This window comes from Vipera berus (assembly GCF_964194415.1).
Source record: "Vipera berus genome assembly, chromosome: 1".
NCBI lineage: Eukaryota > Metazoa > Chordata > Lepidosauria > Squamata > Viperidae > Vipera > Vipera berus.
Window position 1 is genome coordinate 168,888,525 of NC_138202.1, and position 26,570 is coordinate 168,915,094.

Sequence of the window (26,570 nt, forward strand, 5' to 3'; positions counted from 1 at the left end):
TGCGCCAGAGTGCGTCCTTGGTCGTCCTTACCATCCATTCAGCTTGCCCATTAATCGATGGGTGGAAGGGCGCAGAGGTGGCGTGTCTAATCCAATTCGCCTTCAAGAATGCCTGGAAATCATTAGCGGTAAACTGAGGCCTGTTATCAGACACAATTACGTCGGGGAGGCCGTGTGTGGCAAAGAGGGCTCTGAGCACCTGGATTGTCCTTGCTGAGGTCATGTTGGGGACAGGGACTACCTCCAGCCACTTAGAGTGACTGTCCACTACGACTAAGAACAGTTGGCCCTGGAACGACCCCGCATAGTCGATGTGAATGCGGGACCAGGGTGGGTGTGTGGCTTCCCACCTGTGTACTGGGGCATGTGGCATTTCTGGCCTAGATCTCTGGCATGTGTAACAGGCCTTGACCCATTCCTCAATATCCTTGTCCAGCCCTGGCCACCAGAGGTAGCTTCTGGCCAGTGCCTTCATCCTAACCACCCCCGGATGTCCCTCATATAAGGATTCCAATACCCTGCCCTGGACTGCTGTGGGGATGATGACCCTGCTTCCCCAAAGGAGACAACCCTGGTGCGTGGAGAGCTCATGTCGCCTGGTGAAATAGGCCTGAAACTCAGGCCCAGGAGACTTGTCCTGCCACCCCGTGCAGACCCATGAGTGTACCCTGCTCATGATGTTGTCAGTGGCTGTGCTGCTTACAATGTCCTTGGCATGTACTGGGCATTCTGGTAGTTCCTGCAGAACTAGGATCTGTGTTGCTGTTGCCGGGTCTGGTTCAGTGGTGTCAATGGGTAGCCTACTTAGGCCGTCTGCGTGGCCCATCTCCTTCCCTGGCTTGTGCACCAGCTTGCAATTGTAAACTGCAAGGAAGATGGACCACCGGAGCATTCTGGGGGACAGTATTTGGGGGGTCTGCTTATCTGTTGTGAACAGGCCTAGCAGGGGTTTGTGGTCTGTGTAGACAGTGAACTCCCTGCCATACAGATAATCGTGGAACTTCTTGATTCCTGCCACGATTGCCAGGGCTTCCCTATCTATTTGGGCGTAGTTCCTCTCTGCTCCAGACAGCGTCCTGGAATAGTAAGCTATGGGAATTTGAGCCCCATTAGGCTCAAGGTGACTTAGTACCGTGCCCACACCATAAGGGGATGCATCACACGTGATGCATATGGGCTTTGTCTCAATGAAATGGGTTACTGTGGACTTATCAGACAGTAGTGCCTTTAAGGCTCTGAAACTTTGGTCGTGGACGGAAGTCCAGACCCATGCTGCCTTCTTGTCCAGTAACCTGTGAAGTGGCTCTGCAATGGCTGCCTTGTGTGGAAGGAATGTATGATAGAAGTTAAGCAGGCCCAGGAATGCCTGTAGCTCTGCCTTGTTCTTAGGTGTAGGTGCCAGTTTGATTGCCCTCACCTTGGACTCTGTGGGGTGGATTCCCTTGGCATCTACCCTGAATCCCAGAAATTCAGTGGATTGGACACCAATGCTGCACTTCTCCCTCTTCAGTTTGAGTCCAGCAGTGTGCAGCCTGGTAAGTACCTCCCTCAGCCTACCTGCCAGTTCTTCAGCTGATGCTCCTGCGATCAGGACGTCATCAAAATAAGGGCAAACCCCTGGAATGCCCCTGAGCGTCTTTTCCATGATCTCCTGAAATATGCCAGGAGCTACGCTGATCCCAAACTGCAGCCTGTTTACCCTGAATGCTCCCCTGTGCATCACTATCGTCTGAGCGTCTGCCGTTTCCCGGGTAACCGTGAGTTGCTGGTACGCCTGTGCAAGATCGAGCCTTGCAAAGATGGCGCCACCTTGGAGGGAAGCGAGAACGTGGCTGACCGTGGGGACCGGGTACGTGTGCGGGTTTAGGGCGTGGTTCACCGAACACTTGTAGTCGGCGCAAATCCTTACCTCCCCATTGGCTTTTAGTGGGGTGACTATCGGGGTCTCCCACTCCCCCCCCATCTATGGGTTCTGATTCCCTGGGCCACCAGCTTATCCAGTTCGCACTCGATCTTGTGCTTGAGCACGAAGGGAACTACCCGCGGCCTGACCCTAATGGGGGAAACGTTCGGGTTTACCTTGAAGGAGATGGGGGGCCCTGTGTACCTGCCCAGCGTCCCATCGAAGACGTCTGTGAACTCTTTGCAGATGGCCTCGATGGATTCTCCCTGGATCCGGTGGATCCCGGAGACGGTGATTCCCAGGGCCTCAAACCAGTCTAGGCCAACTAGGCTGGCATTCCAGCCCTCTACCACTACAACCTCCAGGTGCTCTTCGCGACTCTTAAACCCCACAGAAAGGGTGGCCTCCCCCTTTATCTTGACCGGCGAGTTTTGGAAATCGGTCAGGGCTAAATTTGAAGGCCGTAATTTAATCCGCTGCTTGCTCCGGCCGTTGATATAGTTAAGGGTCTCGTCCGAAATGACAAGAGATTGAATCTGATGAAAAAAAAAGTTATGCATTTCTCAGTACATTCTCCCACTGAAGGCATGTTTAAATCTTCCCAATTTTCTTTGATGCCTCTTAGACAGGGAAGAAGATCAAATTGGATGAGTTGCAGCCTTTGTTTTGCAGCTGCTTTCAGCACTAAATCTTTTCCATTATACAGGAGGCTACCTGGGAACTCTTATTGTTTTGGTTTTTCTTCACTCTATAAGTAATGACAGGGCAGGAAAGTATGACCAAGTGGCTTTTGCATTAGCATGGAACAGCTGTGTGCTATTACTATTCCATAATTATAAAAGAAATAATGCAGGGAATTCTGTGTTGGGTTTGTGGTCATAAAATCAGTATCATTTCATTAAGAACCTCAGAACAACTTAATCTCAGGTAGAAATCCTAACATTATCCTGAATTCTTAGTTGTTGGATTGTTACATCACATCAAATTATAATGTGGCTTATTTAAAATTTTATTTTAGCGTATTGTGCTAACTTTGCCACTGTAACACATGGTTAACTGCCTGGCATGGTGTGTAATCCAGTCACTTATGGGTTATTCAACAAACTATGGTTGTGCTAAGGCATGGCTTGTAAACTCAGATTTATGATATAATTAGGTTGAAGTACAGACACCATGAACCTTCCAACTTTCCAGTTCACAGTATGCAGTTGTTCTAGTATCTATACTGACATGCCAGAACTGCTCATGGATGGACAATCATTTCCTTTGAATCTACCATAATTTAAGCATTGTTATCTAGTTTGGGAAAAGCCCATAAGGTTTCCCTGAAATATATGCTGTGATTTAAACTGAGACACTGGTTTTATCACAATACTTTATTCAACAACAGTGATAAATCTTAAATTTCAGAGTTCCAAAGCCAGACTTGTCAAATCCTAAGCTTCCAGGTATGTGTTTGATAGAAATCATCTTGACTCTTTTAAACACTACCACAAACACTTGCCACTCAAAATTCCCTTTAATATTTAATTTATTAAGTGCTTTGGGTGCTACATTTTGAATTTACAGATGACATAGCAAACACACATGCTACCATGCACAATCCACACACACAGGATCCTGTTGCCTTTTCTTAGAAATAGATTAAATTGTCAGAAGGACTCTACACAAAGGAAGCCATTACTCAACATGAAACTTGTATTTAATTAAATGCTTTGCAAAGATACATGAATAAAGCTATGCGTATGGCTTTTCTTTTGTGGATGTGGGTGTATGTGTTTTTTAGAAAAACAAACAAGAAACAGGAGAACATAGGTCTTCAACAAAGAAGCCAACTGAAGAACTAGTCTTGTTGCCACATGCTCCATGGAAAGAAAAATACGGTGATGAACACCCCGTTCTGTAGATCATAAAACCATAAGAGGAAAAACGCAACGTATAAGAATTTTTCCCAGACACCAAAAATATAGTATTTAAATTCTATTAAAAAAAGAAAAGGTTGATGACAATAAATTTATTTTGCAGGATTGTACAGAAACCATTTTAGCACCATTCCCTTTTTCATAAAGAAAACATTTTAATAATTATTATTACTTCATTATTATATTGCCCTGTGTATCTCCATTCTTGGAATTATAACAGAAGCATAGCACCTTGTTGTATCTAGAATTAACACTAGATTATTAAATGCATCCCAGCTTCTAGAGATGAGGTAGCTCATGCTAAGAAATGATGGACCATTGGTTTGTCCTAATAAATCAAGACATGCAATGTCACAATTTCTGATGATGCATGACCAGTTCTTGAGTGAAACATTTCTCTCAGCCACAGTAAAACTCTAATATTTATGTTAATACCTGATTTGGGATTAATACATGGGAATAAATGACAAACACACATAACTGGACAATACACTTGAAGAAGTTGTAGCAGCCTTCCATAATATCTGGGTTGTGTCCACTCCAACTATCAGAATTCTTAATAATGACCCTGCTGGCTTGGGAATTCTCGGAGTGGAAACAAACTTACTTAGAAGATGCTCAGATAGAGAAAGGCTACATTATGGGAATTCTGATGTTACCTGAAGTCATTTAGAAATTTCAGCTTTGACCACATGCAAAATGTAATAATCTACAGTTTATTACTTTCAAGAAATAATGGTTCACTAGAGGTTTGCTGCTCATTAGGTCAACAACTAATCCTCTCATCAAACAAAATTCTTAAGTGTTGATTCTGAAACTTATTTTGGGAAATAATTTGGGGGAATTATAAATGTATTGAGTGAGATAACATACTCTGAGCTCTGGTAACCTTATAATTAAAAAATTAAAAACATAAATATTATCTTCTTCAATTTTTCCCAACCAGATGTTTAGTTTCCCTGCTGATTGCTGAATTAAAGGATTTAACATCCAACACAACTGGAGTGCATTATGTTGAGGAAGACTGATTCATTTTCATCATCTGCTATGACTGATTGCAGAAACACATTTTTAGGAAGTGGCTTCAATTATATGAATAATGATCTTCCTCAAGAATGTAGCCATCTTCTAGTATCTACTGCCTGGCAAACGTATACCTACTTATCCAGGAACAAAGTCCACTGAACTCAGTGGGAGTTGCTTCTAAATAGACAGTACAAGATCATTTTGTTGTTGTTGCAATCTATGGATTTTTGCCACCATTTTCATTTCCAAGTTCCCAATAATCTATTTGAAGCTGACCCATGGATCCTTCTCACCACTCCTGGTCTTGAAACCATGAGCTACTCCTGAACCAGTCTCTTTACTGTCTGTCTGATCAGGCAGCAAAATATGATATTCAAACAATGCCCCAACGCTTGAATTTCATGTGGTCTGCATTTTTCCATATCATAATTTCTTGGGAAAGGGCTGTGCAGTGTCCCTCTGTTGTATTTTAAAGTGAGATAATAACATTTTGTTAAGATGTCACAGTGGCTGAACCTCGATTGCAAAATACTGGATGAGTTCAAAACTGGGGTGATGACACCAAAGGGAAGCCACTCTTCAGAACATCTGTATATCAAAAGGGAAATTGTTTCAACTGTGATTTGAAATTCACAACTGCTGAGCTGGAAATAAAGTGGTTCAGTTGACAAACAGAATAATATGGGTTCATACAGATGCCACAACATTTTAAACACAGGGCCAGGACTAACCGTGGAGGTACCCTATGGCGCTGCATTGATGGACTGGTAATTTTGACATGGTGAACATCTGAATCTTTTACTTATTTCCTACTGCTGTTCACCATACTTCTATTATATGAATTGCTCTTTTTAAAGTTGAGCAGAACCTCCAAAAATCAGGATTAATTACCTCTTCTAATTAGGAAACAAAGATTAGTTTTGAATTATGTTAGATACATGTGTGGTCACTTGTCATTTTAAAATAGGATTTACTTCATTAAAATGTTGACTTAGGCAGTGAGACTGAAGATTTGTAAGTAAAATAAATACACTAAAGAAGGCCAGGGAGTTAGAAAGAACTGTTATATACAATGCTGATTGCAATATCAGCCGTAACTTCAAGAGTCTCAGGATTAACTTCACTCAGTCTAGGTCCTTGCATTCTGTTGCTGCTGCTGTCATCCCCAATGCTTTTGAAAAGATAAACCCATTTATTTATTTATTTATTTAAGTATTTACTTATTTGCTTCTTTACTTTTTTTACACAAAACAAACTCGTCCAATCTCTATTCCAAATTCTTGGTCTGCACCTCCAACATCTACTGGGGCAATATCAATGATAGGTAACCGTGCCACATTCTGTGTTTTGTATTCAAAGACCGTGCTGCCCACATTCCCATTGTGTTTCTGGAAGAACAAATCAAAAGAGAAAAAGAAAAACAAGATTATCAGTTGGATTCTTTGAATATCGAGAAGAAAACCACAGCAAGCTAATTATTACATTCTATACAAGATCTCATTAATAAACATCATTCCAGTTCAGACCTTTTGTATATACAGTGATTTGGTAGGTGTAACCCTGCTTTTACTTTGGTTAATAGGTAGATAACTATCAGTTAGTTGATACTGTACAATAGAATAGTACTACAATTCTTTCTCTGGATACCACAACAATAAATCAAGATGTTTCCTCTCACGTTTGGCCCTGATACCTAGCATCTACCTAGGACAGGGGTATCAAACTGCCGGGCCAGAAGCCACACCCATCCCATTACTGGCAATGGCAAAACAGTCCCAATACATTGCGTGACGTCATGTGACATCGCGAGTTTGACATGTATGACCTAGGACCTTTCTACTTGCTCAAGCAGCATATTATAAAGAGAAATCAGCTCTGGAACCACCATTCTTTTCCAGCTTCTTCTACTGCTATACATTAATTTCGAATTCAGAGCTGTGACAGTTTTCTTTCCTCATGAGAAACAACTGAATAACCACACGCGCACATGCACACACACACACACTCCAAATATTCAATTTATGCCCCAACATTAATTCACTGCTAAAAAGACTTACAGAGCAGGTGTCAGAAATGACAGTGTATCTAAAACGGTTATTTCCCTCAGCTCGGATATCATGGTCATTGGCTCCCTTCAGCACCACAGCCTTCTTTAGGTTCTTAGCTTGGTCATCCATGTAACCTATACTGTTTTTGCAATGATAGGTGATATTCTGAGAGGCCTCTTTGGAGAGTAAGCGCAGGAAAGTCATTTGTGTTATCACTGTGTTGGGTGATTGATTATCACCATAAACGAACTACAAATGAAGAAAGAAGGAGGCATTATTATTATTATTATTATTACAATTTCTTGAAAAGTTTAATACCCTTTTTCAGATAGGCTGGCACTTCAACCTTGTCAGATATTCCTGCATCTTCCTTTAATAGCTTGTTGTAGATTTGGACAGGTTCAACTACAGAAACAAATGAACCAATATGAGTTTTAGAAGGAAGGCAATGTGTTTTCCCTTCCTTATTGCCTTATCAGGGAAAGCAAAATCTTTATACTTATAGTAAAGGTAAAGGTTCCCCCGCAAATGCATGCTAGTCATTTCCAACTCTAGGGGCCAGTGCTGATCTCCATTTCAAAGCCGAAGAGCCAGTGCTTGTCCGAGGACGTCTCCGTGGTCATGTGACCGGCATGACTAGACGCCAAAGGCGCATGGAACGCTGTTACCTTCCCACCGGAGTGGTCCCTATTTTTCTACTTGCTTTCGAACTGCTAGGTTGGCAGAAGCTGGGACGAGTAACAGGCGCTCACTGTGTTACGCGGCACTCGGGATTCGACCCGCCAAACTGCCGACCATATGATCCACAAGCTCAGCATCCTAACCCACTGAGCCACCGCGTCCCCTATACTTATAGTAGGGCTATGCAAAGTTCTTCCCATATTGGGAACTATCCATTCTCTTTAAACCTGAAGCAATGGATCAGATTCAGCTGCCTAGACAGTCCTTTCCACTATACCAGGCGTCGGGAACCTTGGCTCTTTTATGACTTGTGGACTTCAATACCCAGAATTCCTGAACCAGCCATGCTGCTTCCCTACCCCTGCACTATACGATGCCCTATGTCAGTAATTTATTTTCTTGCCTTTTTAGTCCAGTGCTCCAGGAACCAGAACATTGAAATCTCCTTAAAGATTAAAATTATATGTGTTTTAACTGACTAGTTAAATTAAATAAACCAAAACTAAAGCTGAAGAAAGCTCATTCTAGTCCAGTGTACAGTGTTTTCATTAATTAATGCATTGATGAAGAGCAGTAAACAAATAATTGAAGAGATAATATAAATATCGTATTCGTAACTAAACAAATTACCGTAAAAATTAAAGGCTTGACTAGACTACCAGGTTGATTTGTCACCAGTTCAGAGAAGCAACAACTTAGAGGGCAAGAATGGATATGTTGCCCAATGCTCACTCCCAGACACACTGGGAAGGGGACACACACACACCTCCAATTGTTCTGCTCTATTTTCAAATAGTCCTGTCTGGTTTGATGACTGAGCTTTGCTTTCCTCTACACTGTGTTCCACAATGCTGGCAACCTGAAGATGTGCGGACTTCACTTTCTGAACTCTTCATATCTTCAAGTTGCCAGCATTGAGAAACACGGTTCTAAGACAACCTCTGTATTTTAATTGACTTTCATTTCATTTTCTGTTATGCCTAAATCGAGTCCATGGCAGCTTCTGTTACAGCAATCTATCTTTCCTAGTATGGTGGCTATAACAACTGCCTAACAGACAAACACACCCAGTTTGAAGTGCAGAAGGAATTAGATAGGGTGGTTTTTTTGTAATTACTATTTTTCTCTCTCTAAATCTCTGTACTCTTCTATTGTGCTTTTTTTAATTAAAAAGAAATCATGTTCTCACCAGGGTTCAGACAATTTATGACCACTATGCTTGTGAGAAAGATTTATTCTAACAGCCAAAGATTGTGTGAAGAAAAAGGTAGGAAAATGCAAGTAGGTTTTTTTATTTATTTCAAAGCTGCTAATTATATCTACAAAAATATGTGTGTTTTAATGCTTGTAACTTTATAGATATAGATATATTTTAAAGCTATTTGTGTCTTGATGTACACATATGTATGTATTTTGATGCTTTTAATTTTGTACACATGAATTTACTTTAAATATGTGCATTTCTGTGTGTACCCCAAATATTTCTTTAATTACTGAAGTGAATTATAAGGAAATATTTAATTCCCTTTCGATTTAAAGGTATGAAGCATCCATTATGGGTATCTTTCCAATTGAAATCCCACCAAAATTAAATCTGTTGTAGCAGAGGCATAATGTAATTTAGAGAACATGCTAGCAGATATCTCAACATAATTATTGGCTCAATCATTGCATAAAAATGTATATACCTGGGGAAGCAGCATATTAAAAACATATAATTAGGGAAGCTGCAGTAAAAAATTAATATATGGCAAAGTTGAAAACAAAAATATGTCTGGAAACATAGATGCATGCACATACTGTACATGTATATAGAGGAAAACTCCATGGTAAGTTTTATGTTAATGGGAAATACATATGACAGCAATTGCTGAAACATGGCTGGGATAGAACTAGCAAAAACATGGCTGCGTGTTGCAATAAGGAAGTCCAGGGTTAGACTAAGCTGCATATGTTTATTCCAAAATAATAACTGAAATAAATACCAAGAAAATTCAGATTAGTTACCTGTGAACCTCTGTTCATATCAAGTCCATACCATATTGGTTTTAGATCAGATGACCTACTTGTCCACCACGTCTTACGTGGAATAATAGCTGGTTTTGCAGCTATACACGATTCTCCTGTTTCCATGTTGCAGAATGCTTTGATTGCATCTTCTACACAGCCTTGATTAGGGTCAATCCAGTATTCTCCTGTGAAAGCAAAACAGGAAATCTTAAAAGTATAACAAACCATTTTTTCCTTCTCTGTGTTAAAGTCCAACTTTTATTAAGGACAAAGCATAACTTCAATGTACTTTCCTTCCTATTCAAGTTTAAAACTGCAATCATATGCACATCTATTCATAAATAAACATGCATATGTTCAAGCAATGTATTTGAATGTGATATCAATTGTTCAAGGATCAAGGGCTGTGATGATGTAGCAAAAAGGTAAAAGAGGAGGTACTGGAAGAGGACTTGATAGTCTGCAGAAACTTGGTGTCCAAAAATAGCTAAACTAATATTCAAATTCTTAATTTCTGTTGTCCAATATTTCAAACTTGGGCTAATTTAAACTGCATTTATAACATTACTGCCTTTTCAGTTGAGTATGTCTGTATCAACCCTAATATTATCTTTCTTTATTCATAATTAAATAATTTCCCTTACATTTAAGACTTGGGCAAGTAAGAGTAGAATTGGCTTAATTATCTGACAAATCCATCATTTTTGGCCTACTTTTCTTAATTTGTGTTGACAGCTCTTACAAGAATTCTTTTCCTTGGAAGCATTTATTATGTATCAAATAATATTAGTGCATATTTGGACAATTTGAATAAGATTTCTTATATATTTCATCTTTTATGACTGCCTCCTTTACAATACTTATGTTCTGGCTATCTTGTATCAGGCTCATTAAATTTTAGTTCCTTTACTCTGGTGAGGATAGAATAAAAATAAAAACTGAAGACAAAGAGGATGTGATAATAAGACCAGCCTATGAATGGAGGGGATCTAATCATGTAATCCAATCCTCTGCTCAATGTTGGAATCTACAACTGCACATTCCTGACAGATGGTTACCCAGCTTCTATTTAAACAAGTCCAGCAACTTAAGGCAGCCTATTCCATTCATGTCTGACTGAAATCTATTTCCTGTAACTTAAACTTACTTGCACTTATTGCTTTTATCACCTGGAACAATTTGGACAATTCTAGTCTGTCTTCTGTATGACACCTCTTCAGATACTAGAAGAGAGCTGTCACGGACCTCCGGTTTTGTGCAGTAGCACCGCAGCCAAGGGATCACGGGGCTCTGCTCCCTATGGCTGATTTCTGCCTGCCAGGGAACTCTAAATGGGCCTGAAGTTGCCCCATAGAGGCAACACAGAAGGGGGGAAGTCCCGCTGATTGCAAAGAGATGGTGGTCGATCCAATAAGTTTGGGAAAAGCCGTCTAGAAACCAGCAGGAGAAGAGGCTAGCTCAACTTCCGAGTCTAGCCCAAGCTACAAGCAACCAAAGTCCAAAAGTATTACTCCAAGCTGCCTGTAAACAACATGTTTGGAACTGGGTAAGAACAGCAATTTTCTCTCTTCTATTTGGAAATTAATTTCCTGGGGGGGGGGGGGAAACAGCAAAAAGCCTCTGAAAGTGAGAAGGAGGGGGACTTTTGCCCCACCCTCCTGCAGAGGGAAGCGGCAAATTAAACCTTTCAGGGGGAATAGAAATATATTGAAATAAAAAGAATATAAGACTTAATTTGGATAAGTTTGAAATTGGCAGAATCTGTTATTTTCCTTTTATATCATCAAAACAGAAGTAAATAAGTGTTTATTACTGAAAGAGCAAGTACTGACATCTAGTGGTAGATGAAAATATTACAACAGCTGCTCTACTACAGAGACTGGCAATGTCTTAACAAAGAACAGCTGTGATTTTTAAAAAAGGAAATATCTTGGGCTTTCTATAAAGTAAAAATTATAAACTCTAAAAAAAAAAGAATTGACCTTTCTGGATTACAAATACTAACTCAGCTGTGACTCTAAAGCCATCTGCAGAAAAAGGAAAACCCTGATTTTTTGGCTATCATGGAAAACCAGAGATCTGTAGAAAGAATATACCAAGAAAAAACAAATACTTTCCAGATCTGTGCTATGTTTCAACTAATCCAAACATCAATAATCTCAAACCACGAGGAAATTAAACATAACCTTGAAAACATAAATGAACACATCTCTAATTTAACTTTACAACATAAAAATTCTCAGAAAATAAAAATACAGAGTGAGCAAAGAAAACAGACAACTGATTACGAGACAGAGGAGAGAGATTTCAAGATGGAATTTAACAATACTAGGAAATATGACTTAACCCAGATGGGAAAAAATCTCTAGACATGGAAAAGACAAACTATACTTTAAGATTACAAAATAAGTTTGAGGACAAGAAAAAAGATTTGGTAAAATGGATTTTGCCAGGAGAACTGCGAGATCTTGAGAGAAAAAATAATAATAAATAAAATCAAGAAAGACAAAAAGAAAAAGATTTTCAATGAATAGGAAGGGGCAAAACTTTCCTATAAAAACATCTTACCTGTTTTGCCTTTTGTACCTGCAATAACATTTATACGTTTATGGGAAGACTCTTTGATTCATTGAAGCATATTGAACAAGAAAAATGTTGGGCAAAAAAAAAGGCTAAAGGGAGAATCAAGAAATTAGATAATGGGAATTATCAGAGGGAGTATTTAAAAATTAAACATTTGTTTAAATATGGTTAAAGAAATAGAAAGATTTTGAATATAAATGAAGATTAGTTTAAGAGGGATGAGCCCCTAAAGCGATATAGTATGCCTTCTCTCTTTTTTCTTTTGTGTTTGATTTTTTTTTTTGACATGAGAAATATAAAAATGTTGGGATGGTTTATATAAAAGAAATGTTTTCTCTGTTTTGTCTTGTTTTTCTTTTTGCTCTTATTTTCTTTTAAGATATGAGAAATATAAAAATGTGATGGCTTGTATGAGAAAAAAGATTTAAATACTTAAGTGTAACTAATTGTGAGAAAATCATAATCAGTAAGAATGTTTTGAATACTGTGGGGAAAACAAATTTAAATAAGAATGTAAACAGGATTTATGATGAGACAATCAAGATGATCAATGAAAAGAAGCTTCATACTGATGTGGTTATTATTTGCAGAAACATGAGAAAAATGTTTATATTTAATTGTCATTTATTTAAATAAGAACTGTATTAATTTAAGGTTGGCTAAAGAGTATATTATTGGAAGAAGAGGAAATCAAGTAAAGTTATTATATGGACTATAGAATTATAGAAATTAATTGTTATTGTTTTTTAAACACTAACCCAGTCAACATGATGTTTAGCAGATATTAAGGTATATGTTAAAAAAATCAATAAAATATATTTAAAAAAGAGAGAGAGAGAACTGTCACATTCCCCTCAATTTCTCTTCTCTGGCTAACAATTCTTCCAACTATTCCTCATAATGTGGTCCTTCCAGGCCCTGGTTATATTTGCCTTCCAGAAATATGTATAACACATTTGAAGACTGTTTGTGTAAAATAAAAACAAAGATACACCTACCACTCTTTTTGGATGGATGACATGATCTTAAATCATCACAAGTACGGGCTGGGTGCTTCTTAGATCCATCAGGGCTGCGCATTGTCTCGATCTGGCTACTCAGTGACTTCAGTGTGGCATGGACTCCTGGATCTGTTTTATTGCTGTCATCTGGAGCAGCTTCATCTTCAGTGAACTCTGGTAGCGGGTCTGGTAGACCATCATCATAATGTCCCATAATGTCACCAATTGCAGCAGTAAGATGCCCGGGGGGACCTGGTGGGCCTGGAGGACCGGGATCACCAGGAGGACCCTACACACAAAAAGCAGTAATGTAGGATTGTAATATCTGGGACACAAAGTTATAAGAACTGGACAGTAGTTCCAATCATTATAACTAGAGTCATTGGTTAAGATAGGCAGCTATACAAAATAGATAGATAGATAGATAGATAGATAGATAGATAGATAGATAGATAGATAGATAGATAGATAGATAGATAGATGATAGATAGATAGATAGATAGATGATAGATAGATAGATACATAGATAGATACATAGATACATAGATGGTTAACTGAAGGAATATGTACCATTTGCATCTATAATTTCAGTGGCAAAGGAATACATTGTTTCAGTAATAGAATATTGTAGTTCGAATTGATTAATACCTGGACATAGATTAAGAATGATTATTTGGAACACCCTTCCCCAATAAAGTTGTAAGTTATTGATACTGACAAGGCTTAAACTCATTGAACTAACAATTTTATGTATTTTTTTCTTTTCAGGGTAAGCAGAGTGACCTTTCCCCCCCTTTATTTTTTATTATTGAGCAGAGGCAATAGTGAAACATTTTTGTAGTATAAGTAGTCCTCGACTTACAACCACAATGGAGCCCAAAATTTATGTTGCTAGGTGAGACATTTGTTAAGTGAGTTTTGCCCCATTTTATGAGTTTTCTTACCGCATTTGTTAAGTGAATCACTGCAGTTTTTAAGTGAGTAACATGGTTATTAAGTAAATCTGGCTTACCACATTGACTTTGCTTGTCAGAAGGTCACCAAAGGAGATCACATGACCCCAGGACACTGCAACTATTATAAATATGAACCAGTTACCAAGCATTTGAATTTTGATCATGTGACCATGAGGATGCTACAATGGTCATAAGAATGAAAAATGGTCCTAAATTACTTTTTTCAGTGCTGTTGTAACTTCAAATGGTCACTAAATGAACTGTTGTAAGTCAAGGACTACCTGTACTGTCATGAAAACCACATAAATATCCGTATGAAATCACCAGGCATCAAATACAATTTAAAGTAGAGTTTATTTTTTATTTTAAGTTTAGAGGACCTAATCTTGATAGGATAGGAGGCACAGGAGAGCTTTTTGCTCCTTTATTGGCTGATGTGATTTGGATCTGGATTTATTCTATTACCCCTAAAGGTAAAGGTAAAGGTTCCCCCGCAAATGCGTGCTAGTCGTTTCTGACTCTAGGGGCCGGTGCTCATCTCTGTTTCAAAGCCGAAGAGCCAGCGCTTGTCCGAGGACATCTCCGTGGTCATGCATGATGCCAAAGGCGCACGGAACACTGTTACCTTCCCACCGTAGTGGTCCCTATTTTTCTACTTGCATTTTTACGTGCTTTCGAACTGCTAGGTTGGCAGAAGCTGGGACGAGTAACAGGAGCTCACTCTGTTACGCGGCACTCGGGATTTGACCCACCAAACTGCCAACCTTCTGATCGACAAAGCTCAGCGTCCTAACCCACTGAGCCATCACGTCCTTTCTATTACCCCTATCATCATTTAAAAGTGATCCATTAAGCAAGCAAATTGGCGGTGGAAATGACAAGGACTGGGTTGCTTCCTAAAACAAGGAGCAAATGGTCAGATGTGTGCCTCACTAGATTCTCAATCCAGATCAGGTGCCCTCCTTTTATAAAGTAGATGTGGCTTCTTCCAAAATGGCATGCTGTTTGACTCACACAAGCTTATAGGATATTCAATGGAAATAATTGTTCCTCTCTTTGACTGAACCAATTCCCCGTTATTTACCTCAGGTCCTGCTTCTCCTAAAGTTCCTCTTACACCAGGAGGCCCAACTGGTCCATGTGGCCCAGGATTTCCTTCTTTACCTAAAGGTCCAACTGGACCTGGGGGACCCTATATTAAAAGCAAAAGTTTGTATTTATCATGTTAATAAGGACACATAAATAATTTCCTTCCTTTTCAACTAAATGATACCTCTGGCCTTTCTCAACTTTCCACAAGATAACTGCAAACTGGCTCTGCTAATGCTCACAATGCAAACTTACCTTTTTCATCAGGCTGACCTGGACTGACGACAGGGTTTTTTAAAATGTGTTTTTAATTTTTAATTGTTTAGTTTAACTTATTTATTGGGGCTGTTTATTTAATTTCTTTTAAATTTTGTATTGTTGTTTTTATTGTTGTTAGCCGCCCTGAGTCCTTCGGGAGATAGGGCAGCATATAAGTCCCAAAAATAAATAAATAAATAAATAAAAGATCCAACTGCATATTATTTAGGTAAAAGATAAACAATTGCCAAGTCTGATTGTTTTTCTTCTCTCTCCCCTCCATTTCCCTTCAGTATTGTACCTTTTTTGTTAACAGGTATATAAATTGCTCTTGACATTTTTGGGGAAGATGATAAAAAGAGACATGGGATAAAAATGCTAACTGAGTGATGCTAAAATACTAATTCGGTGGGGAACCACAAAGATGAATGAGGTAACAAATGTTACTGATTAAGAATGAAAAGAATAAGAATAGGCTTTCTTACAGGTCTTTTATTAGTTGAATGCAGAAGCACCCTTTGTGGCATCTGAGTCTGCTAACTTTGTTTCTTTTAGATATTGTCTCCCAGAAGGAGGCAGTTCTAATTGACCAGCTGAAATGCTTAGATAGCGAAAGTATTCTTCTCTTTTTCAATCCCATCAATAGGCTGAGGACCTATGAGAGCATTTCAGCCATATTGTCTCAGTTTTTTTTTAAAATGATAAAACTGGATAAATACCAAATAAGCAGGCCTAGAGCCCTACTCCCTTTGTTTAAGTTATTTTAAAAGAATTGCACTATAGTCTGTGACCATTACTTTCCCAAAGACTTCCTGTTATAATTATCAGGTGTTTCTTGTGGGCACTCCGCAGAGCTCCTAGAAAAAAATCGTGACAGAAAATTGCTCCCAAGAGGCCATTCATTGCAGGGAGAAGCTTCCTAGTTGCTGGGCTATTCAAACATTATAATAAAGTTGCCTTTCCCCTAGGGCAGAGGTGTCAAACTCGCTGCATCACATGATGTGTTGCGACATATCGTGACTTTTTTCCCCTTGCCAGAGCTGGGGTGGGCGCGGCTGGCCTGTGGGCCGGCAGTTTGACACCCCTGTCCTAGGGTAAAAGATGCAGGTGGGTGAGTTGGACTATGCTCAAACTGCCCTTTTTAACAGCTGCTTCCACTAACTATATTAAATCACTGTGCTTAGCTTTATGGGGGGGGGAGATTTGAAACTTGGAAACCTAGATGCCACCGAACCCCTGTCCAGTTTTATGTAACTTTAATGTGGCAGAATCTGTTTTGTGGAATTTCCAATGACAGTCTAGGAGAAATCTGGGAGGGGGTTGCTGTTTTTTCTTTTAATTCCCTCAGTTTTATCATTTATTTTGGTAAGCTCCAATGGAAACATACTGAGGTTTTCTTCACATATGCACGCAACACACACACACACACACACACACACACACACACAGAGAGAGAGAGAGAGAGATTCACCCGTGTGCACACATTCATTTTTGCACTTTTTGTCTCTCTCTTTTCAGGGAAAATTGCTGATATCAAAAGTTCACAGTCTTCATTGAGTATCCATCAGCATCTTAATCCAATTTAAATTTGTATCTCAAACCTTGAACCCAAGAAACTCAGAAACTGATCTTTCTCCCCCCCCATTACATATTCTTTAGAAAGCCTATTCTGGTTGCTGACTCATAAAATGGAGCTGTAGGTTGAAGAAGTCTTACCTGATATCTAATTTGATGCCTTTTGGCACAAAGAGAAAATGGTTACCCAGTATTTTAGATTTTGATTCAATCACTTTTTATTCTTCTAAGAAGTTATAGTCAATCATAGGTTACAGCTTCTTAAAAATTATAATGACACTGATAAAATCCACAATGCTCAAATTTTCAAACATCCCAGCCAGCCAATGTAAGCAATAAAAGCATTGATAAAATTAAAACCAGAGCAATATTAACCTTTTAGTTGTTTACATTGTAAGTTGGCCCTTTAAAATTTGCCTGAGTTTTGTGCAAAACTGGAAAGACATAAGGAGTTGGGAAAGGATATAATATGAATAAAAATGAAGAACATTGAGGTCTGGGTGTAGGAAAAGATAATTAAAGGCCATTAGAAAAGTATGCATTAATGTGCACCAAAGTTGCCATTAGTTGATACCAGCAAATTAGAGATTGTTCTTGAAGCTTAAAAATCTTGAGGGATGGAACCTTTTTTGGACTGAAAGCTAAATCTTTGTCAAGTTAGCATCTTTGCCAAATACTAGATTATATTTAGAAATCCATACACAAAGGAACTAAGGAGGGTAAATGACCTCAAGCACAACCTTATTTAATAAAAAAAAAATTCTGCAATCCCTATCCAAATTAATTTTACTCTGAAATCAACAAACACCATCTGTACAACAGCAAACTTAAACTGGGGGGGGAGGGGATTTAATTGATTCCATATTATACTTCACATCTGGTTTACTCACTCTTGGGCCAAATGGGCCTGGAATCCCAGCATTGCCTTGTTCACCAGTAGGTCCCTGCAAAACACAGTGTGGATGGTCTACATTTTCTCAAGTTACATCTTATCTTTAAAGAAGAAGATATGGTGGTTTTGAATACGTCAACCTTGAGTATCCAGTGATGACCTATTATTCTTTACATCTCAGAATTTCTAATTCATAACATAATGACTTGAAGATAGCAAAAAAGTTGCATGAAGTTCTAAGTTCCTATGATTAAGATTACATTAGAGCCAAGACAGCAAAGCTTGGCCTCCAACCACTGCAAGAAAATGTAGTTTTGAGTTTTGGTTCCCAGGATTACTAACCACCTTGGAAAATCAGAGCCCTAAATTAGAGGGAGAGGGAAGGGAACATAATAAAGCTCTTTCCTATAAGTTTTCATTCTCCCTATCAGCATTATTTTGCAATAAATCTCTTGTTAACAGCAAAATGATTTTGAAGACACTCCAGATTTCAGGAGAGACTGGATCACAATGAAAGCAAAAGAGAAATCAAGCAATCATTTCTATTGTGTGATATAATGTATTACAGCTTGCATATATTTGTTCTGGCTGATAAACAGTCACTCAGCATTTTTCCTATGGCAAAAACCTCCAGAAAATCTTTTAAAGGGTTTAAAATAAATAGCTAATTAAAAGGAACTGATATTTTTTTTCCTTTTCACCTCCAACTAGATACACCATTTTGAGGGTGGAGACAGGCAAATAGTCAAGGTTAATATTTTTTTATGAGCCGTGGTGGCACAGTGGTTAAAATGCAGTATTGCAGGCTAATTCTGCTGACTGCCAATTTCCAGCATTTTGGCAGTTCGAGTCTCACCGTCTCAAGGTTGATACAGCCTTCAATCCTTCCGAGGTCGGTAAAATGAGAACCCAGATTACTGGGGACAATATGCTGACTCTGTAAACTGCTTAGAGAGGGCTGTAAAGTACTGTGAAGGGGTATATAAGTCTAAATGCTATTGCTATTGCTACGGCCTTTTTTTTTTTACAAGGCAGCCATTGGAGCCTTTGTGATGTGAGATTCTAAAAGTTGAATGAGTGCATTGCCCAGAAAAGGAGTGTTCCATGACAATGAATAAGGAAGCAGAGGTAGCTGAAAGTGCAATATGATCTATGCGCAAAAACAGTAGTTGCCCATGGACAACTGGAATAAGAGTAAAAGAAACATATAATGTCTTACTGGAGGTCCAGGGAGACCTTGCAGGCCAGTGAAACCTCTATGACCTTTTTGTCCCCTGTCACCTCGATCACCATTGTCGCCTTTGTCGCCACGAGGACCTTGGGGACCCTTAAATTAGAAAAATAAAACAAAATAAAATAAAAATAAAACATAAAGTTGCAATCCAGCTAAAATTAAGCCCATTTCTATGCTTTTCAAATCAGCCATTAGCAATATGTTCCAATTCTCATTGATATCAATGAAATAAGACTGCATACTTTCAGCTCCCTAAATAAATATCCACAACCCCTATACACTCTCTACACAGTTGCAGCATAATTTATTTTTTTTACTATATTCCATATCAGTCACGTGTGTGTGTGTGTGTGTGTGTGTGTGTGTGTGTGTGTGTTGTATATATTGAATATGCAAAGCTGTTCAAAATGCGGGTTGATAGGTAGTGAGAAGATGTATGTTTAGACAATCTCCACCTATAGTTGTGGATTTTTCCTGTTGGCTTTAAACTCCTGCAACCATTTATGATCTATATAAATACATTTGGAAAATTTAAAATTTGCAATGAAGAATATTTGAGACTCTCTTCTACCTGGAACTAGATACAGTGCAGGTGAATCTACTATGAGTAGATTTATTTTTTATTTATTTATTTATTTATTTAGTTATTCATTTATTTTTCATAAGCTTCAGTTAGACTGAGCTCTAAAATACAGATATACAAAACTTGCATTTATTTTTAACCAAAAACACAGCTATTTTTCAAACAATTAAGATTTCCATTTAAAAAAAAAACCATAGAGAACATACGGGCAAACCTCGTTTTCCAGCACGGCCAGGAGGACCTACTGGGCCTCGTGAACCCTGCAATGAAATGAAAAGATGGTTTCATGTATGATTGCATTTATATGCTTAGAACAGAGTTTCTTACAGTCTTTGTGTTACGGAACCTTTGAGGATCTATCGAAACCTTAGCAGAAAAACGCATAAAATAAACTTCATAGATATAATTTGCAAAGGAAACTAATTGTGCTCAAATGTCATGATCAAAGTATGAATCATTGTAAAAATTTTATATAATCAGATTTACTGAACAAACATTTTTGGAGACTCAAAGCCATATGTTCCTTTGTTGCTTATAACAGAATGAAAAACTAAATTTCAGCTAGAAGTTAATGAAAATAATGTTTATTATTTGTTAAACATATTTATATGGCTGCTCATCTCACAAAATGTGACTCTGGGTGGCATATAACCAACAATTACGACAATGCCATATATGTTAAAAAAACACTTTTTAAAAAATTTTAAAAGTAAGATTGCAGGAGAACTTCAATCTAAACACAATACAACCATCATACAGGATCCCTGTGAGATTCCAAGATTGATGGAGTTGTAAATTTTTTCTTATCCAAGTTTAGAGATTCCTGAAATTTATCCGCAGAAGGGATCCATGGAACCCAGATTAAGAACCTGTGCCTTAGAGCATTCATTCATTTATCATTTTAACTACACAGCTCTCTTCTATAGGATCTTCGTAAAGGACTCACAGTAGAGCTTGGCAAATGACATATCCGGGCCATCTAGGACAGAGGTCCCCAACCTTTTGGGCACCAGGGACCAGTTACGTGGAGAGAGGTTTTCCTACGGACTGGAGGGAGTGTGGTTTTGTGTACTGCCTGCATCCTGTGGATGGGGCTTTCCTTGTTTGTGTGGACCAGTTTCTGGCATGCTGCGGCCCAGTACTGATCCACAGAACTGGGGTTGGGGACCCCTGATCTAGGAAATTACAGCAGCAAATCTACTAGCCAATAAAATGTTACTTAACTCAGAAATGTTAATAGATATTCATCAGCCACGTCATTTCATGGCCAGAATTCATCTTTCATCATATATGTCTTAAGAAGGGTAAACGATAATGGGAATTTGATTGTATGATCAAGACTATATGAAATGAAAATAATAAGGGAACAACTATACTTACTGGTTCACCTCTTTGTCCCGAATCCCCTGGAGATCCAACTGGCCCTGGAGTGCCAGGAATACCCTGAGAACCAGGAAGTCCTGCAGGTCCAGGCTCACCACGATCACCCTACAATAAATACCATTCCAGTTCTGCAATCAGATATAGATAATTTCCAAGTGCACATCTTTATATAGACAAAATGATGCATCTTGTACCATTGTACTATTATTACTAAACTGCTACTATTTACTACAACTATCTATATGCAGCTGGGATAGATGAGCAGAAAGCCATGAGGTAAAAACCATATCTGCAAAATAGTCCAATAAGGATTGAGCATGTTTAGTGTGTGTTGGAGAAAAAGTATCTGGAAGATCAGAAGAAAGGGATGAAGGAACCTGGAAAAGAGAATTGCTGCCAGCTGCATTTCTGAAGAGGTGCAAACATTGCAAGGTTTTTACACTCCTCATAGAATAATTTGCCCTCTCATATAGGAGCCAGTCCTCTCTAATGAGTGTTTATGAAGAAAAAATTGATTTCGGGAAAAAGAATTTAGGGATATTAGATTTTGGTTTCTAAACCTATCAATCGCTGCTATTACAATGCATGTTGATTGGTACTGTCTTGTTATTTTAGGTTTCAAGTTTTTCTGTCTACACCACTCTGAGGCACTTGGAGTGGAGAGGCATAGAACTTTTACTACATAAAAGTAGTAACAACAATAGCAAAAACAACATTTTATTGCAGGCTTCACTATGCTAATTGATCTTAGCTTCCAACATATTATATGCCACATGGTGAATTATAATCTTTTTGCTCCTATCTTTACTAAAATTATACTCATGAAGACCCAAAACAAATAGACTATAGACACATTTATACTTCTGTTGTAAAACTGGATCTGCTTTAAAACATCCATCCTTATTAAGAATTTTGACTGTGATTTTTCTCAAAGGCTGAAGTATAAAGTGTGACATAAAACTCCAGATCTACAAGAAAACAACAGTTTTATTCATTGAACTTTCAAACTCACTCACCCTTTCACCAACAGCTCCATCTCGCCCAGGCGTGCCATCATTACCAGCAGGACCCTAAGTTGAATGAGAAGTGGAGAAGTGGATGAAGTGTGACACCAGATTTGTCCTAAAATAATATTTTATACATGGGGTTGCCTTTGCACAAGTCTTGGAAATTACAATATAATCACAGACATGTAAAAGGAAACTCCAGCTGTCGAAATTAAGGTGTGTTGATAATATCTTACTAAGAATAATATTCATAATGCTATTTCATGAAAATGCAGCAATATTTTAATTACATTTTTGAAATTACTAAAACCAACTGGATTACAATACCAATAGAGAATGGCTTATAATACTTGTCATTTTTAAAACAGTTATACTGGCCTCTTGTTCAAGCTCCTAAACTTTATAGCCCTAGGTAATGAATGAACAACCAATACCCTTCGACTGAATTTAGAAGCTCAAATGCAGAAGATCAGTTAAAAGCTTCAATAGCATCTCTATGATTTTTTTCTTTCAGCCAAAACTGAATGCCAGAAAGATGGGGAGAAGCAACATGTCAAAGAAAAAGCCACTTTTAGCTTTTCCCTACTATTTCTTTTAGTTCTACTAACATTGAGGCCTCTAACACAGGGGTCTTCAAACTTGGCCCTTTTATGACTTGTGGACCTCAACTCCCAGAATTCCTCAGCCAGGCACGCTGGCTGAGGAATTCTGGAAGTTGAAGTCCACAAGTCATAAAAGGGCCAAGTTTGAAGACCCCTGCTCTAACAGATTACCCTCCCCCATTACTTCTACAGAAAGACTTTCAGTAGAAAAACTTGTCCACACCTGGAATTGATTCCCTCAACGATCAATGTGATAAAAATATATTTTTGTTGAAAGAATATCAGTTCTGGAAATGTATGTATTTATTCACAGCAGTTACATTAATCCATAATGCTAGTAATGTATTCTTATGTCAAAACTGCCCTTGGGGAAAAAAACCACTTACTTCTGGCCCTGCTTCACCCACAGGTCCATGAGCACCTGGAGGGCCAATAGGCCCAGAAGGACCCTTGTCCCCTGTGGGTCCAGTTGGACCTTGTTTTCCAGGAGTTCCCTGGCATGAAAAGAGAGACCACATCAATGATTAAAAACCGTGGAAGATTGTTATGTATAGCAAAACAATCAGATATCAGTTTAAATGGGAGTCAGTCATAGCTACATTCTTACAGATGTAAAACAGAATAACAGAATAAAAGAGTTGGAAGGGACCTTGGGAGTCTTCTAACCCTAACCCTCCCCCCCCCCACTCAAGAAGGAGACCCTACACCATTCCAGACAAGTGGCTGTTCAGTCTCTTCTTAAAAGCATCCAGTGATGAAGCACCCACAACTTCTGAAGGCAAAATGTTCCACTGGTTAATTGTCCTCACTGTTAGGAAGTTCCTCCTTGGTTCTAGGTTGCTTCTTTTCTTGGTTGCTTTCCATCCATTGTTTGTTGTCTTGTCTTCTGGTGCTTTGGAAAATAGGTTGACCCCGTCTTCTTTGTAACAGACCCTCAAATACTGGAATACTGCTATTATGTCACCCCTAGTCCTTCTTTTCACTAGAGTTGAACAGAGGTGCTTAGTCAAAAATGCCAGTTGTGTGGCAATACTCACTGCAGAGCCTGGCAGGCCAGGCATGCCCCTCTCTCCACGCTGGCCTGGCATTCCCACAATGCCTCTCTGCCCAGTAGTTCCAGATGGACCTGGGGGGCCATCAGGACCCTGGAATACACAAGTAACAAATTGGCTTACTTAGCAACCTCTAACATTTATATTCAACCAGGGTGTCACAGTTTAGTGTTTGAGCTAATCAAGAAATAGCAAAGATAAGAAAATCTGATGTCGCTGAAAGCTTCAGCTGTAATGTATGTTTTTTGTTCCCATGCTCTAAAAGAAGTGATTTAGGAGGGGGGGGGGAAATGAAGACAATGGCTCAATGACCCTTAGCATTTTGAGTTGAAATCAAGGCTTCCCTCTACTCTTACTCAAACATCAGGGCTACCATATCTCGCCTGCAAAAATCCAGACAACCATCTAGACAGCAGCAAAGAAATACAAGCAATAATAATAATAATAATAATAATAATAATAATAATAATAATAATAATAATAATAATAATAGCAACAACAACAGCAGCAGCAGCAGCAACAATAACAACAACAGCAGCAACAACAACTTTATTGTCACTTTGAATGTACACCAATAGGCATACATCAAAATGAAATTTCATTGAATATAGCTCTCAAAGGGTCACCACCTCCAATATACACTCCTTGTTCGTGGCCAGCTCAAGTTTCAGATCGTCCATTTTAGTCTCTAGGGAGCAAACGATGGCAAACAGGACAGATGGAAATGGGGCTCCATGGGGATTAGCCCTCAAATTAACTTGTATTCCTGCACGACAACCTTGCCTTCTTTCCTTTTTCTGATCCTGACTCTTCCACCTTTCCCTTAAAGAGGCCTTGCTTCTTTTGCCCCTGGAGCACGCTGCCGCCGCCACCAACTCCTCCAAAAGCCTCTCTCTCTTCTTCTGGGCCTGCCGACAGCCTCATCCAGTTCCTTCACTCCATAAGCCCCGAGACCTCTCCTCCTCTGTCTCCTTTGGAAACAGCCCTTCAAGAGCCAATCCAGCCACAGCCATTCCAGGTGCCACCATCTTAGAATGTTCTAATGCTCTGTTGCTCTCCAGGGCCTATCCAGAGTTTGTCTGGTCAGATATAGTAACCCATCCAGCACTTGTGGGTTACAATAAAGAAAATTATTTTCTTTAGCTTTAACACAAAGTCCTCATTAAAAAAAAAGCCTGGAGGACATGTGGATTAGGATGGATTAGAATTAGGACAGTTTCTTTATTTCGTTTGCAAACATAAGCTTTTCCCTACTTCCCAGTCCCTCCCTCTACTTACATGTTGTCCATCATCTCCCGAATCTCCTTTGTCTCCCGGGCTGCCAGATGGCCCTGCTGGGCCTCTATCTCCTATTCGCCCATGACCACCAGGGTCTCCACGAACACCTGGAGGACCTTCTTTGCCTGGTTCTCCAAGAGGCCCGACTGGACCAGGAGCTCCCTGAAAAAAAGAAGCTTCTGTTAGAAACAGAGAGTTCAGTGATGTAATTTCTTTTCTTTGTTGCATTTACAGCATACTCCTGCTCCAGAGCATAGCTAGGATGCTTCCTATTTGATCAGTAGTCTTCCATTCTTATGCTGATCACTTCCAGACCTGATTCGAGCCTCAGATCAATGTATTATACATTTCTAAGTTTTCCTCAGCTTGCTTTTCCAGGAAGTAATCATGTTGCCTGTATTACATACATTGAAAATGTAATAGAGAGACATTAGATTATTGTTGAATACTCCTTAATTATTAAATGCAGCTCTGTCCATGGCCTCAACATTCACATAAATAATTTTAATCTTACTTTTTAATTTGGATTTCAATATTACTGTTTCTTATCTCTTTGTCGAAATATTCTCAAGCGGGTCAAAGACCACCTTAAAGACTCAGTTACTTAATATTCAATAGAAGAATACACATAGGACACTTATTTTTTTTCTTCAAATGCAAGAGAATCCTTAAAGTTTTACAGTTCCAATAATCTTTTTGTACAGTCTTGAGCCAGGTGATAGAATTCATCCAACCTCTAAATATAGTGTTTCATGCACTCAAAGTAGAATTTCCTTCCAAATGAAATAGCACACTTGCAATATCTATCTTGCAAGAAATGTATTGTGCAATATTATCTTTAGCCATTAACTAGAGTGTGTAACATTTTTATTGATATTAATATCATCTTTCCCCTTAAGAGCATATACAAAGAGAGCTAAAAATCTGCAAGTTGTTGGGTCACAGTGTTACAACTGAAACTCCATTCCAGTTGTGACACCATGTTCATCAACTTGCAGGTATTTACCCACCATCTCTGGATGCTCATGTTTCCACCCCTTTAGTCTTATGATAATCCTGCCCTGAGCGAGGGACAATGACTTGGTCCAGTGGTTCACAAATTTTTCTTCGCCGCAGACGCCCTTTAAATATCTTTTGTGGCCACGAACCAAGACTTAACTCGAGATTTAAATCATAACATTTCTTCAAGCCTTCATGGACCCCCTGTGATGACATTGCGGCTTCCCAGGGGTCGAGAGACCACAGGTTAAGAGCACCAGCAGAGCAATAATGGAGAAACCTTCTCCATATAATTTATAATCTGCTATAACAGAGTTCACCAACCTTTTCATGCTGGTGGCCTGGAGGGAAAGGGAGCAGCTGGGAAATTTGCACCTGTACGCATGCGCAGAAACAGGGCCACCCGCACCCGCATGGTACTAGTGCCCCCGTTTGCACACGCACGCAGGCACTAACTGCCACCAGCCCTGCATGCATGTGCAAATGGG

At 39.0% G+C, this 26,570-nt stretch overlaps 1 protein-coding gene across 1 annotated transcript in view; it reads right to left on the bottom strand.

Annotated features, from left to right (window-relative positions):
* Positions 1–3,426: 3,426 nt before the first annotated feature.
* Positions 3,427–26,570, bottom strand: part of COL5A2 (collagen type V alpha 2 chain) — a 53,190-nt gene continuing 30,046 nt past the window's right edge. Inside the window, exons 25-38 of the mRNA XM_081345581.1 lie at positions 25,084–25,245; positions 23,791–23,898; positions 23,140–23,247; positions 22,161–22,214; positions 21,142–21,249; positions 19,968–20,021; positions 19,164–19,271; positions 17,943–17,996; positions 15,215–15,322; positions 13,172–13,463; positions 9,588–9,775; positions 6,909–7,148; positions 6,072–6,239; positions 3,427–3,803 (exon numbers count right to left, since the gene is read on the bottom strand). Coding sequence (XP_081201707.1) covers positions 6,093–6,239; positions 6,909–7,148; positions 9,588–9,775; positions 13,172–13,463; positions 15,215–15,322; positions 17,943–17,996; positions 19,164–19,271; positions 19,968–20,021; positions 21,142–21,249; positions 22,161–22,214; positions 23,140–23,247; positions 23,791–23,898; positions 25,084–25,245 — 1,731 coding nt within the window. The 3' untranslated portion in view covers positions 3,427–3,803; positions 6,072–6,092. The remainder of the gene's footprint in view (positions 3,804–6,071; positions 6,240–6,908; positions 7,149–9,587; positions 9,776–13,171; positions 13,464–15,214; positions 15,323–17,942; positions 17,997–19,163; positions 19,272–19,967; positions 20,022–21,141; positions 21,250–22,160; positions 22,215–23,139; positions 23,248–23,790; positions 23,899–25,083; positions 25,246–26,570) is intronic.